The sequence below is a fragment of the Zootoca vivipara genome, chromosome 2, assembly GCF_963506605.1.
Source record: "Zootoca vivipara chromosome 2, rZooViv1.1, whole genome shotgun sequence".
NCBI lineage: Eukaryota > Metazoa > Chordata > Lepidosauria > Squamata > Lacertidae > Zootoca > Zootoca vivipara.
Genome location: NC_083277.1, coordinates 19,869,494 through 19,884,427, shown reverse-complemented (window position 1 = coordinate 19,884,427; position 14,934 = coordinate 19,869,494). Strand labels below are relative to the sequence as shown.

The 14,934-nt window shown below is 49.9% G+C and overlaps 1 protein-coding gene across 2 annotated transcripts in view; it reads right to left on the bottom strand.

Moving 5' to 3' along the window:
* The window catches only part of IL17RC (interleukin 17 receptor C), a 35,277-nt gene that overhangs the window by 3,448 nt on the left and 16,895 nt on the right, over nt 1-14,934 (bottom strand). For both annotated transcript variants that reach the window (XM_035106875.2, XM_035106877.2), the window contains 9 exons: nt 13,652-13,711; nt 12,277-12,340; nt 11,436-11,623; nt 10,256-10,306; nt 8,102-8,147; nt 5,450-5,559; nt 5,289-5,348; nt 1,684-1,741; nt 18-113 (listed from right to left, as the gene is read on the bottom strand). In XM_035106875.2, the coding sequence (XP_034962766.2) occupies nt 18-113; nt 1,684-1,741; nt 5,289-5,348; nt 5,450-5,559; nt 8,102-8,147; nt 10,256-10,306; nt 11,436-11,623; nt 12,277-12,340; nt 13,652-13,711 (733 nt within the window). The remainder of the gene's footprint in view (nt 1-17; nt 114-1,683; nt 1,742-5,288; nt 5,349-5,449; nt 5,560-8,101; nt 8,148-10,255; nt 10,307-11,435; nt 11,624-12,276; nt 12,341-13,651; nt 13,712-14,934) is intronic.

Genomic DNA, 14,934 nt, shown 5'->3' with positions numbered 1-14,934 from the left:
GAAAGTCTGCCTCGTACTTTTCAGTTCTTCTTTCTTGAGCAGCAGCACGAGCAGGATAGAGCAGGTGCCCAGGAGAGCCATCATCCAGGCCAGTGCCCAGCGTCTTCGGGAATCTGCATGAAAAGCATGGAGGGGAGAGGGAATTAGTGGCTGATCTTCGGTTCCTATTCCTGCAATGCATGGCCCTTTCACCCTCTACTCAATGGCTGGCAATTTTCCCCAGCCCCAATAGTTTTAAGACTGAAGAATGCAGCCTCCAGTCCAGACGTATTATTTAAATACTGTGCTTGTCTCGCTGGAATTGGGGACCAAGTCAACAACCCTATCAGACTTGAAGAGAGAGAGTGCTTATACATACTTCTCCTTGCCCTGCTGCTTTCTCCTGGGGAAAGCCGCTCTTTAGTGTTCAGCCGGAGGAAACAGCAATTCGGGTTTTCACTGGATTGATGTTTGCTCCAATTTAGTACTAAAGAGCGGGGTTTTTTCCTGGGAAAGGAGCGGAAATCATTTGGACACATGCTTTCAAGGCACAGGACAAGTGTGGATGAGCCCTTAGTCGTGTGGTTTGTTTAAAGGTAAAGGGATCCCTGACCGTTAGGTCCAGTCGCAGACGACTCTGGGGTTGCGGCAGTCATCTCGCTTTACTGGCCGAGGGAGCCGGCGTACAGCTTCCGGGTCGTGTAGCCAGCATGACTAAGCCACTTCTGGCGAACCAGAGCAGCGCACGGAAATGCCGTTTGCCTTCCCGCCGGAGCGGTACCTATTTATCTACTTGCACTTTGTGCTTAGTGACTATCCAATGACTACATCCTCCTCCACCTCCCACAAACTGGGGCTGTGTTCTTCAAGCTATGCAAGCAGCTGGAAGAGGAGCAGGGTGGGGGCGGCAGAGGGCAGAGAAAGAACTGTGAGTGAAGAGGTGTCCCAGTTGTCATCTTTTGCAAGCTCCTGGTAAAGTCACCCAACCAAAGCTGATATGGTCTGGAACTGGTTCTGCATGGTGCGTCCTGATTCATGCCTGCTTGAAAAAGCGAGCCTGGAGCAAGCGTCTAGGATGTTGCCAGCAGGTTCCAGGAACCCTCTTTGTTGTGAATTTTTTTTGGGGGGGGGAGTTTGTTTGAGCCCAGGGCAACAGCCCAGGTAGAGGTCTGGGCCAGAGCCAGCAAACAGAGAGGAATTGAGTGGGAAGGTGTGTCAGAAGGAGAAGGGATTGATCTCTGTTTACATCTGTTAGTAATTTGTGTTAATGGTTTTGTTGTGTATGTTTGTGACAGCTGTTGCTTTAGCAACTAGGCAGGGGAGGGCCTTCTCAGTGGTGGCGCCCTCCCTGTGGAATGCCCTCCCTTCAGATGTCAAGGAGATAAAGAATCACACAACTTTTAGAAGTCATCTGAAGGCAGCAGCCCTATATTGGGAGGTTTTTAATGCTTGATGTTTTTATTCTGTTTTAGATTTGCTGTAGAGTAGCTAGGAAAACCAGGTGGGTGGGGTATAAATAAATTGTTGTTGTTGTTGTTGTTAGCTTTCTGTACTCCACTAAAACAGATTTTTAGATATGAAATGGTATAGAAATGGTCTAAAAATCCACCCAACCATCCCTGTGCAACCTTTATTCCCCAGTTGCCCTTGGAGGTATGTATTCAAGGTCAACTCTCCTCCAAGGAGATATCCTTGTGCACTCACACTTCTGCAGTGAACAGGCCCAGAGCTCGTGGTTCTCACCATCCTCTGAACTCCACACCTGTAAACAATGATAAAAGAACAGCTGGCTCATGGTCTTGTTTGCCTGGGAACACAGAGTCGCACAGCTAGCCTGGCAACTATCTTAGGCCACTTCCACTTCTGGAAATGAATGTTTATTAAGCATTCATCCCAATTTGTTTGCACAAAGTCTTGGAGGTCATATACAACGTCCGCTCTTTATCGAGTGGAAGCTCTGCCTTGTTTGCAGGGAGGTTATATATAACAACCTCTGTTTATTGGGAGTGTGTCCTCATTGGTTTGTGTGGAAGTCATACATGTGGCCTTCCAGGTGTTGCTGAACTACAGTTGCCACCATCCTTGACCATGTTGGCTGGGGTTGATGGGAGTTGTAGTCCAGCCAGAGGGCCACAGGTTAGCCACCCCAGGTCTGGAGCATTTAAAGCACTTCACACATCGGTAATCCTTACAGCAACCTCTGCAAGGCACTGCATCATTATTGCACCATGCTGCAAAAGGAGTTGTGGCTAGCTCAAGGCCACTTACTGAGCCTGTTAATAGGCGAGGAAATCTATTGGCTACTACACTACAGGAGCTCCCAACCTTTTACTGAACTGTGGGGTGTGTGGCCTTCAAACCTCCCTCTTCTCGGGCTGGGAAGATGCCCAGACTGTAAAAGCCTCCCCAACTGAGGATTTGAAAGGCACAGACTGGGTCGGTTGGCAGGAGCTAGCCCAGGCATAGGCAAACTCGGTCCTCCAGATGTTTTGGGAGTACAATTCCCATCATCCTTGACCACTGGTCCTGTTAGCTAGGGATCATGAGAGTTGTAGTCCCAAAACATCTGGAGAGCCGAGTTTGTCTATGCCTGAGCTAGCCCAACCTGTGCCTTCCAAAAGTCTCTTTTCTCAGCGAGGCAGCACAGCTCTGGACTGCCCTTCTGCCTGGAAGCTCTTGAAGGTGCGGATCGAGTTGGCTGCCAGCCAGCTTGTTCCATGCCTTCAGAGTTCCCCTTTCTCAGCAAGAGGCTACTTGAAGCAAGACTGCCCCTCTGCTAAGAGCACACCTCTATGGTTGTTTTTGTAGCAGTGCAATTCCCCACTGTTGTGAACTAAGTGGGCATAAGATTCAGCGGCTACTGCACCAGTATAAAACCAGGGAATCTCTGTCCCTGATGTAGATAAGATGGTAAACAGGTTTCTGCACACCTGCAGCCATGTTCCAAACCAGGGGTCCCCAGACTTTCTGCGCGGCAGGCCGGTACCCGCCGCGCCGACCGCGCGGTGGGCCGGAGGGCAGGGGAGTGCGCGCGCAGCGGGCCGGAGGGCGGGGGAGTGCGCGCCCGTGCGCATGCGCACACGCACACGGGCGGGGAAAAAATCGCCAAAAATTGCTTGTGCGCATGCGTATGGGCCTCCCCCGACCCGGAAGTGCACCAGAAATGACCTCTTCCGGGTCGGGAGAGGCCCATACGCATGCGCACAAAGGATTTTCGGCGATTTTTTGCCGATTTTTTAGATCGTCGCTGCGCCGCGCGCCGTGAGAGCAGGCGGCGGCAGCGGGCGGCGGGAGTCGTCGCGGGCCGGATTGGAAGGCCGATTGGGCCGCATCCGGCCCGGGGGCCGTAGTTTGGGGACCCCTGTTCCAAACTATGTACACGTCCCAAAGCCTTTGTCATATGATCAACCATTAAACCAGTTGAAACAAAAACAAAAAATTCCTTCCAGTAGCACCTTAGAGACCAACTAAGTTTGTCATTGATATGAGCTTTTGTGTGCATGCATACCAATGACTACGATCGACCAACACGGCTACCTACCTGTAACATTAAACCAATGTGTGTTTAAGATAACCTCACAAACCAAACATTTCTAAAGAGTGCCAAAGTATGCATTAAAATACCTAGAAGGAACAAGGTGTTTTTATAAAAGAATGATACAGCTGGAGCAATTAGCCATTAGCCAATGACTAACAAGAGTAGCAGAACAATGTTTCCAGTGACTCCATCATGGGAGAAGAAAATTGCAAAACTAATTACAAAAAGCCTCCAGACTCTCGGCATTCTGTGAGAGGGCTTCAAGCACATGCTGGGAAATTTCAGTTTGCACACTTAAGAGTGGATTAAAGCACTCTGTCTCTCTTGTGCTGCAAATTGCAAATCCACTTAAAAAACAAACAAACAGGTTTTTTGTGGTTTGAAAAGTGATGTGGAGATGCACTGAAAAGTGGGCGGTGAACGAATGACCCGTGGGAAGACATGTCAATCTGAATGAATGCTTGCTGTCATAAGACCGCCCCCAAGCCAAATATGAACAAATACTTAATCAAGACCAGACAGAGGACCCCTCCAGGCATCCTGATTATTATGCATTCATGGTGATTTATGTGCAATCCTGCTTTCAATACTCTTTTGAGCCTGCAGAAGTTTCAGGGCGGGCATACGGTTTCCAATCTGTGCGCATCCTGTGATTTTCTGCTGTAACTTTTTTATACCACAAATGTCTGACATGGGCGAGTCCCATTTTTGTTACGCTCTATTGCAAGAGCGACCCTCCTGGAGGCAATAATGGGATAACACTGGGAAAGAAACAACGGCCAATAAAGCGGAATGCTCTGTGGAAGGTGCACTATAAATCCATCATGAATGCACTGTTAGGTTTCTATGTCCTCTCACTGTGCAGTTAGACAGTCAACAAGACTGTGTTTACACATTCCAGCAATGACTGTTGGGAATCACGGGAGCGGATGTTGCTGTATTCTGTTTCCGTTTGTTGTTGTTGTTTTATTCGGACTTCTCTTAGCGAGAGGAGACATGCTTTCTTTTGTTCTGCTTAATTCTTAGCAATAAAGCAGCTTAGTGCACAAACCTCTGCCTCACTCCACTGTGTTTTTACTCTGCAAGATTTATGGAACATGTGCCCGATGTCAACAGCCAGGCTCGGGTCATGAAGGAATTGGGGAGAAGACTGGAAACATTCCTGCGTTATGCCTGGGGGATCGTTCCTCCCCCACGCCAGTTCCCGACATGCACTAGGATGGAGTCCATGACATGTTGCAGAACATACTTGCAAGGAGAAGGAGAAGGAGAAGGAGAAGAAGAGGAGGAGGAGGAGGAGTTTGGATTTGATATCCCTCTTTATTACTACCCGAAGGAGTCTCAAAGCGGCTAACATTCTCCTTTCCCTTCCTCCCCCACAACAAACACTCTGTGAGGTGAGTGGGGCTGAGAGGCTTCAGAGAAGTGTGACTAGCCCAAGGTCACCCAGCAGCTGCATGTGGAGGAGCGGGGAAGCGAACCCGGTTCCCCAGATTAGGAGTCTACCGCTCTTAACCACTACACCACACTGGTCCGAAGGGTCACAGAATCATAGAACTGTACAGTTGGAAAGGAGCCCAAGGGTGATCTAGTCCAACCACCTGCCACACAGGAATCTCAGCTAAAGCATCCAGGACAGCCTCTGTGCAAGCAAATCATGATGTGTGCTCATTCAACGGGTCTTCTGGAGGAGTCAGCTCGACACCTTCCAACATGTGCCAATTCCTAAAGGCATGCCCTCCCTCTTCCTGACACTCGTCCCCACTCTCACCTTCGTGCACTCTCCTGACTGCAAATCCCTCTGCAGGGCATCCTCCGGAATCCCATTTCCCTGTGGAGAACAGGGAAAAGAATATGCAATGAGTCCCCACCCCATAGAACAGCATCTGAACCATAGCAGGAGGTGGGAAAGAGTGGCAGTCTGGGCCTTACTGTGCTGGCAGCTTGAGCGATGGGGACCCAGGTACCCCCCTCCAAGACATGTGTAGAAGAGCTCCCTTGGGAATGCTTAGTCTTCCGAAGCAGCAAATGTTGCTCGGTATCTAGGGGAAGAGAAAAGAAAGCTTCCATAAAAAGCTTGGCCGCAGGATCAGTCCATGGATCTCATCTCAGTTCTTGGGAATATATGAGAAGAGCTCTAATAGTCAAATGGAAATCGCAGGCAGGACTTGAAATATAAGCAAAGGAATGAAAGGCACAAATACAGGATGGGAGACACCTGGTTTGAGAGCAGTACATGTGAAAAGGATCTAGGAGTCTTGGTAGACCACAAACTTGACATGAGTCAGCAGTGTGATGCAGCAGCTAAAAAAGCCAATGCAATTCTGGGCTGCATCAATAGGAGTATAGCATCTAGATCAAGGGAAGTAATAGTACCACTGTATTCTGCTCTGGTCAGACCTCACCTGGAGTACTGTGTCCAGTTCTGGGCACCACAGTTCAAGAAGGATACTGACAAGCTGGAACGTGTCCAGAAGAGGACAACCAAAATGGTCAAAGGCCTGGAAATGATGCCTTATGAGGAACGGCTTAGGGAGCTGGGTATGTTTAGCCTGGAGAAGAGAAGGTTAAGGGGTGATATGATAGCCATGTTCAAATATATAAAAGGATGTCATATAGAGGAGGGAGAAAGGTTGTTTTCTGCTGCTCCAGAGAAGCGGACACGGAGCAATGGATTCAAACTTCAAGAAAGAAGATTCCACCTAAACATTAGGAAGAACTTCCTGACAGTAAGAGCTGTTCGGCAGTGGAATTTGCTACCAAGGAGTGTGGTGGAGTCTCCTTCTTTGGAGGTCTTTAAGCAGAGGCTTGACAGGCATATGTCAAGAATGCTTTGATGGTGTTTCCTGCTCGGCAGGGGGTTGGACTGGATGGCCCTTGTGGTCTCTTCCAACTTACGATTCTATGATTCTATGAATGAGAATGATAAAAGGATTGTAATGTAGGATATAGGTTATAGAAATAAGTATTACATTTAAGGCGGCCGATAAAGGATTTGAACAGAAACAACGTCATGGAAGTAAGGACGCGAAGTCAAAACGTTGTATTGAAACAGAACTGAATTTTGTTAAATGGTATGGAAATCACTAAAGATTAGGGGTGGGGAAGAGAATATAAGAAAAGCCTGCTGAATCAGGTCCAAGGCCCATTTACCGTGTTTCCCCCTTTTTAATACGTAGTCATAAAGTAAGCCAGGGCAGGATTTTTAAGCAGTTGTGAAATCTAAGACACCCCCTGAAAATAAGCCATACCTTGTTGCGTTCCTTTAGAGCGCAAGCGCTCGCCTGGCAAGGTAGAGTTACACGGAGGGATGCGGAGGAGGGAAAGCGCTCCCCCATCCCCCATCCCTGCCAGTTTCCATGTCCTGAGGCTGAGCGGCGGCGGGAGGCCCGCGGGTCCTTCCGCGCCGCCGGGGCGACGGACGCCGGCGAGAGCGCTGCTGGCTCCTTCTGCGCCGACGGAGTGTCGTGGGCTGCATGGCCCAAAGCTGAGCGGCGGCGGGAGGCCCGCAGGTCCTTCCGCGCCGCAGGGGCGACGGACGCCGGCGAGAGCGCTGCTGGCTCCTTCCGTGCCGACGGAGTGTCGTGGGCTGCATGGCCCAAAGCTGAGCGGCGGCGGGAGGCCCGCAGGTCCTTCCGCGCCGCAGGGGCGACGGACGCCGGCGAGAGCGCTGCTGGCTCCTTCCGTGCCGATGGAGTGTCGTGGGCTGCATGGCCCAAAGCTGAGCAGTGGTGGGAGGTCCGCAGGTCCTTTCGCGCCACCGGGGTGACGGGCGGCGAGAGCACTGCTGGCCCCTTCCGCCGGATCAAGGAAGCGGCCTGCCGGGTCGGTGCCCAGCAGCGCCGCGCGGAGCAGCAGATCGAGTAAGCGGCCTGCAGAGTCAGCGCCCAGCAGCGCTGCACGGAGCACCGCCTCCTCAATCCAGCTCGGGGCTGCTGGGCACTGACTCGATCTGGTGCTCCGCGCAGCGCTGCTGGGCACCGACCCGGCAGGCCGCTTCCTTCATCCGGCTGAAGGGGCCAGCAGTGCTCCCACTGCCATCCGTCATCCCGGCGGCGCGGAAGGACCCGCGGACCTCCCGCCGCCACTCAGCTTCGGGCCATGCAGCCCACGACGTTCCGGCGGCACGGAAGGGACCAGCAGCGCTTCCGCCGGCGCCCTGGTGGCAGGGAAGGACCCGCGGACCTCCTGCCGCCGCTCAGCTTCAGGCCATGCAGGCCAACCAGACCCAGTAGGCCGCCTCCGGGATCTGGCAGCAGCAGGAGGCGGCTTGCTGCGCGTCCCGAGCCCTGAGCCAGCAGGACCCAGTAAGGAGGTACCGTACTTATAGTAACAATAAAAAAGACACCCCCCGAAAATAAGCCATAGGCTTATTTTCTTGAGTGAAATAAACATAAGACGGTGTCTTATAATGTGGGAAACACGGTAGTCCGGTACCCTGTGGCCAACTAGATGCTTGTGAGAAGCCTGCACACTGGACATGAGCACAACAAGCTTGACATTCCCAGCCACTGCCATTCAGAGGTATGTTAAATACCTCTAGTCTAGTCTAGTCTGGCGCTTAGAGACCACTGTGGCACTCACCTTTCTGCAGGCAGCTTTGGAGGTAGGTGTTTCCATTGCTCCTGACCTGCACAAAGGGAAAGTATAGGTCAGTAGGAGGTGCTGTCATGCCCTGCCCATGAGTTTTTTCCTGGAGGCACCTAGCCAGAAATGGAAGGCTAAGGCAGATTTGAAAGACACTGGCACATGGGCTTAATTCTCCCATTGAAACCCAGACATCCTTCTTTCAGCTGGATTGCGCTCCCTTCTTCATTCTTTGAGATCAAAGCAGTAACAATTTGTTGTATATCGAAGTCGCAAAAAGGAAAATCCATCAGACACATGAGACCGGAAGGAGGCTGCGACAAACAGGGCTGTGCCTCTGTGATATCAGTTGCTGCCGCTTCTAACCAAAGCTTCAAAGTCTAGATTTGACGGCACTTCGAAAGTTATGGCATTTCTCATCCACTGGGCTTTATCCTACAATTCGCACACACTTCGCCCTGAAAGTATATCCCATGGACCTAAACTAGCTAGACATGTAAGGAGGTAAGATCTAGCTGTGTACTAAATTGCAGGTCTGTCGTTCAGCGGCAGAGCCGGGTTCAATCCCTGGCATCCCCAAGCAGAGCTAGGTAAATACACCTGCCTGGAATCCTGGGGTGCTGCTGCCAGGCAGGGAAACCAACACTGAACTGCCGTAGATGCATCAATGGTTTCACTTGGTAGAAGGCAATTTCATGTGGGCCTGTTCTTCTAAGCCAACGTGAGTTTTCTGCTTTTAAGTACAGTGGTACCTTGGTTCTCAAACTTAATCCGTTCCGGAAGTCGTTTCCAAAACCAAAGCGTTCCAAAATCAAGGCACGCTTTCCCATGCAAAGTAATGCAAAACAGATTACATAATCCGTTCCAGACTTTTAAAAACAACCCCTAGAACGGCAATTTAACATGAATTTTACTAATGAGACCATTGATCCATCAAATGAAAGCAACAAACAATGTACTGCAGTCACACATCAATCAATCAATCAATCAGTAGCTGAACTGAGTTCCACACAGTCACAAAGAAAGAGCCGCAAAAGCAAAAATGCAAAATAAATAACAAAAACAGACAGACCTCAGCGTAACACTCAAAACGGAAGTGTGGCGCTCAAATTGGAAGCGTAACACTCAAAACGGAGCATGTTCGGCTTCTGAAAAAAGTTTGCAAACCGGAACACTTCCAGGTTTGTAGTGTTTGGGTTCCAAGTTGTTGGAGTACCAAAGCAGTTAAGAACAAAGGTACCACTGTATCTCATTGAAAAAGAATCTGCACAGAATAAAGAGATAACAAGGAAACAGGCCACTGCCTTTCCTTCCCAAGGCGAACACCATCAGAGTCCTAACTTGCTTCAATCAACGTACGGCCTCCATTTACAAGGCAGCACCTTAGGACCCTGCTGCCCCAATGGAAAATGGAAAGAGAGGGGCACTTCCAGACACTCACTATTTTGGGGTGCAGCTCAGTAACAGACTGGCAAATTCAGGTTGCACAATTTGGAAATCCTGTGCAGCAAACCCTCCCCACCCCCTCACATACCCTGTCTGGACATTTTGTGATAAGGAAATTGAAGACAGGAGGTGGAGGGATCAGGCCACCTTTACAGCAGAGGTTGGTAATTAGAGTGAACAGGACACTGCTCCATCAAACTCGATCTCCCCTCGTCAGCCCCCTGATCTGCAGACCTGTCTGCTTCGAAATAGTCCAGGGGGCTGGCAGCTTCCTCCTCCTCCTCATCGGTTCAGTTCTGTCCTTGTAGATCCAAGCAAGGAGATTGGGGGCAAAACTAGAAGAAGGTGGCTCTGCCTGTCATTGGCTCTTTGGCATCACCTCCTATTGGTCTCCCTGCCTTCTGCCCCCTATCAGTTCCCATGGGTGACCAACCACCACTACACCTTTGCCACGTGAAGGAATCACTCTAGTAAGGAAATTTTCTTTGGTCTTCTTTCTCTGCGAGTCACTAAAAAAAATGAGCTCCAGATAAGAACAGTGTGTGGGGGGGGGGGGGAGCCCAATTCTGACTTTTAAAATGCCTTAAGGCAGCAGGCCAACATTATGCAGGACCTCAGGAAGCTGAACAATAGAGGCTTAGCCATTGTTCTTGAATGGATTGTAATTACGTGGCATGGGGTCAGGGTTAATTACATGGGTCCTACCTGCACACAGAGGTTGGGGTGGGGTGTCAGTCCTGGGAACTCCTGCGGCACCTAAGAGGTTTGGAAAGAGTTTGTTTCTCACAGTCACAAAACTCACCGCTCACTTGCACACCCACCCTTGCCCATGTCTTCACCATCCCTCACGCTTTAGGCCTGCTGTCAGATGCTCCTGGTTTGAAGGGCTGCTTCTTATCCCAGCACACCACAGTCCCGTAACACAGGAATGAGGAACCAGGGGCCCTAGAAATGTTGTTGGACTCCAACTCCCATCAGCCCCAACCGGCAGGGCCAATAGTCGGGGGAGGCGGGGGGTGATGGGAGCTGGAGTCCCAGGACAGCTGGAGGGCACCAGGCTCCCCCATCCCAGCTGTAACATGCAGATGTCCCATTATGTCCACATTTCCACAAGACGCAGGTGGGCGATCTGCAGCTCTGGGGCTGATGTGGTCCTCAGCCTGACCTCGAAAGCCCTCTGCAAGTGACAAGACTTCTCACTAGGAACTCACTGCAAGCCTTTGTTAATGGCAAATCAGACTCTCTTCTTTCCTTCTGAGGCCCGGGAGCTCCAACCTTTCCATCCAGGCCATACCTCCGAGTTAGTTCTCCAACAACTGGCCTCTTGGGGTCACCAGCACCTTTTCACTTAAAGGGGCCATGTGCCGGATATTTAATTGATCGTGTCTACGTCACATAAGCAGCCTGAATTCTAGACCCTCCAAGTGTCCCCTTATTTTCCTGGGTTTTACAGAAGCCATCCCAGTTTCTGATTTGATCCCGGAATGTCCTGCTTTGCCTTAAAAGTAAAGGCCTTAAAAAGGTAAAGGTAGAGGGACCCCTGGCCGTTAGGTCCAGTCGCGGACGACTCTGGGGTTGCGGCGCTCATCTCGGACGTCCCTATTTTCATCGGAGTGTATGGACCCCCGAGAGCCAAACATCTGCAAGCAGCCCTGTATAGGGAAGTTTTTTTAAAAAAAGTTTTGTTTTATTGTGTTTTTACATATGTTGGAAGCTGCCCAGAGTGGCTGGGGCAACCCAGTCAGATTGGTGGGGTATTATTATTATGTTTATTGAATAGGAAGAATGTTGGAGGGTCTGGAGACTTACTGGACACCACATAATCCACACTCGCCATCTCGTCCACATCTCCTTTCCCGCCCCACTTGCTCCTTGCTCTACTCACTTGTGGGGCGAGGGGCAGGTGCAGCTGGGGGTGCAGTGGGTGGCAAGAGGCACGGGGTGCTCCCCTCCAGCAGGGAACCAGCTCCCCGGGGAGGTCACACGGTGCAGAGAGAGAGCAGCTCAGCATCCCCTCAAAGACTTTAAGTTTCAGACGGCTCTGTTCCCAGGCCCTGGACAAGGCCTCAGCATCTGGAACAGGAAGTCAAGTCTTTGTAATAACAGGTGAGAATGCCCCCCCCCATACACGATTCCAACACATACACACCCTCCGCTCTCCTTCCCAAAGTACACATAACCACGGCAAGTCCTGCTCTGTCAACATCAGGCATCGCCAAACTTCGGCCCTCCAGATGTTTTGGACTACAATTCCCAACTTCCTCGATCACTGGTCCTGTTAGCTAGGAATCATGGGAGTTGTAGGCCAAAACATCTGGAGGGCCGCAGTTTGGGGGTGCATGGTCAACATGTTCAGGGCTGACCTAGGACAGTTTGCTCCCTGAGGTGAAGAACAAGATGTCACACACACACACACACACACCCTTCTCCCCACGCTTGGTACAAAAAGATGCCTGCTGAATCTTGCTTTGGCCAACATCCCTCACCCTAGGTTGGCCTAGGGCAGGCGACAGAAAGAAGCCTACCTGTGACACACACACACACCTGACCTTCGGCACCACCTTGAGACTCCCTGCACTTCAGTGGCTTCCTGGCGCCGGAGGTAGATGTTCCCTTCCGCCTAATGGTAGGACTGGCTCAGAAGAACACACCCCAAGTTAATGCTAACATTTTCGCTTTTTGAAATTTTGGGTCTGATGTGGAACGGATTTTTTAAAAACGCATACCACTCGCAAAGGGGCACAGGTGAGTTCGGGGCGAATCTTCTTGGCTTCTGACGTTGGGCCAGACCTATGAACACAATACCCAATAGAGTAAGAGGCCAAATGTGAGGAAGATGTGCAGTCGTGTGTGTAATGGGGGAGGGGGGGGAGAAATCACTTGGTGAATGGCTGTGCACATGCAGTTTACCACATGGTGTCCTCAGCAATTACGCTTGTACAGTGGAAACAAACAAACAAAAATTCCTTCCAGTAGCACCTTAGAGACCAACTAATGTTTGTCATTGGTATGAGCTTTCGTGTGCATGCACACTTCTTCAGATACACTGAAACAGAAGTCACCAGACCCTTATATATATTCAGAGGGTGGGGAGGGGTATTACTCAGAAGGGTGGTGAGAATAGATGATTGGCTGATAGGAGTGGTAAACCTGTTGACGACTGTTAACGACTGCAGTTGGTCTTGCAGGAAAAATCAAGGGGTGAGATGGCTAAAGAAAGCTTTATCATGTATAATGAGATAAGAATCCAATGTCTTTATTCAGACCAGGTCTCCCCGTGGTTTTAAGCTTGGTAATGAGTTGCAATTCAGCAACTTCTCTTTCCAGTCTGTTTCTGAAATTTTTCTGTAATAAGACAGCTACTTTGAGATCTTGTATAGAATGTCCTGGGAGATTGAAGTGTTCTCCTACTGGTTTCTCTGTCTTGTGGTGCCTGATGTCAGATTTATGTCCATTTATCCTTTGGCGTAGGGTTTGGCCTGTTTGTACAGTGGCACCTCAGGTTAAGAACTTAATTCGTTCTGGAGGTCTGAAACTGTTCTTAACCTGAGGTACCACTTTAGCTAATGGGGCCTCCCGCTGCCACCACGCCACCACTGCCCGATTTCTGTTCTCATCCTGAAGCAAAGTTCTTAACCTGAGGTACTATTTCTGGGTTAGCGGAGTCTGTAACCTGACTTTTCCCGCTATTTTAGGACCTTAGCAGCTGGCCCATAGTCAAATCAAACTTGTCGCAGGTGACAGTTGCAGGGTGGGAAGCTGGTGGCTCTCCCATCAGCCCCAGAAAGCATGGCAAAGGTTCAAGGGTGATGGGAGCTGTAGTTCAACAATATCTGGAGGACCACAAACTTTCCACTGTTGTTTATGGCTTAGAACATTGCATCTGCATCGCACATTTAATGCACGCTGAAAGCACCCAGCTTTCTGCAAAGAATCCTGGGAACTGTAGTTAGCTAGGAATGCTGGGTGTTATGGCTCTGCAAGGGTAAACTACTGTTCCCAGGATTCTCTGGGGGAAGGCATACCACTTGTTTAAAGTTAAACGTGCATCGGATGAATGGCAAGGGAGAAAACTTTGTGGTGTGTGTAAACAATCCTTACCTCCAAGCAGAGACAGGGTAGCACCTGGTCGATAGGCAAGCTGACATTCTCGTTTCCGGTCTAAGTATATACAAGATAGGGAAGGGACGTGAGTGAGAGCAGCTTAGAGAAAAAGCCTGCGTGGTCTCAAATTCTTCCTGCCCCTAGACATTGTTATAAGAATTCTAAGGTGCCAAATATAAAATAAATGTTCATAAATGTACAAGGCAAACACATACATAAGTACCGTATATAAACCACGTGTCTGAAATAGTACAAGAGAGCAATCCTGAAGCCATTTTGACTTTCCCAGACCATTTTGACCTCTGATATTTCTCTGCAAGGAGGAAGGACATGGGAAAGCCTCTCCATTGCCTCTTGCTTACCTGTCTTAAGGGCGAATTTCTGTATGAATAGGGTGAGCCTATGACCTGCATTCAGAAATTAAAGTATTAATCGTTCAGGGTTCTCTCCTCCCCCCTGCGTGTGGTGAGTGGGGACAGGCTTACTACCTGCTTTGCATCTCAATTTTCTCTGGTTGGCCTCTGTTATTTTCTCCGACCAATAAGAAGAGTTTGGATTTGATATCCCGCTTTATCACTACCCTGTTGTTGTTGTTGTTTAGTCGTTTAGTCGTGTCCGACTCTTCGTGACCCCATGGACCATAGCACGCCAGGCACTCCTGTCTTGCACTGCCTCCCGCAGTTTGGTCAAACTCATGTTCGTAGCTTCAAGAACACTGTCCAACCATCTTGTCCTCTGTCGTCCCCTTCTCCTAGTGCCCTCAATCTTTCCCAACATCAGGGTCTTTTCCAAGGATTCTTCTCTTCTCATGAGGTGGCCAAAGTATTGGAGCCTCAGCTTCACGATCTGTCCTTCCAGGGAGCACTCAGGGCTGATTTCCTTAAGAATGGATAGGTTTGATCTTCTTGCAGTCCATGGGACTCTCAAGAGTCTCCTCCAGCACCATAATTCAAAAGCATCAATTCTTCGGCGATCAGCCTTCTTTATGGTCCAGCTCTCACTTCCATACATCACTACTGGGAAAACCATAGCTTTAACTATACGGACCTTTGTCGGCAAAGTGATGTCTCTGCTTTTTAAGATGCTGTCTAGGTTTGTCATTGCTTTTCTCCCAAGAAGCAGGCGTCTTTTAATTTCGTGACTGCTGTCACCATCTGCAGTGATCAAGGAGCCCAAGAAAGTAAAATCTCTCATTGCCTCCATTTCTTCCCCTTCTATTTGCCAGGAGGTGATGGGACCAGTGGCCATGATCTTGGTTTTTTTGATGTTGAGCTTCAGAC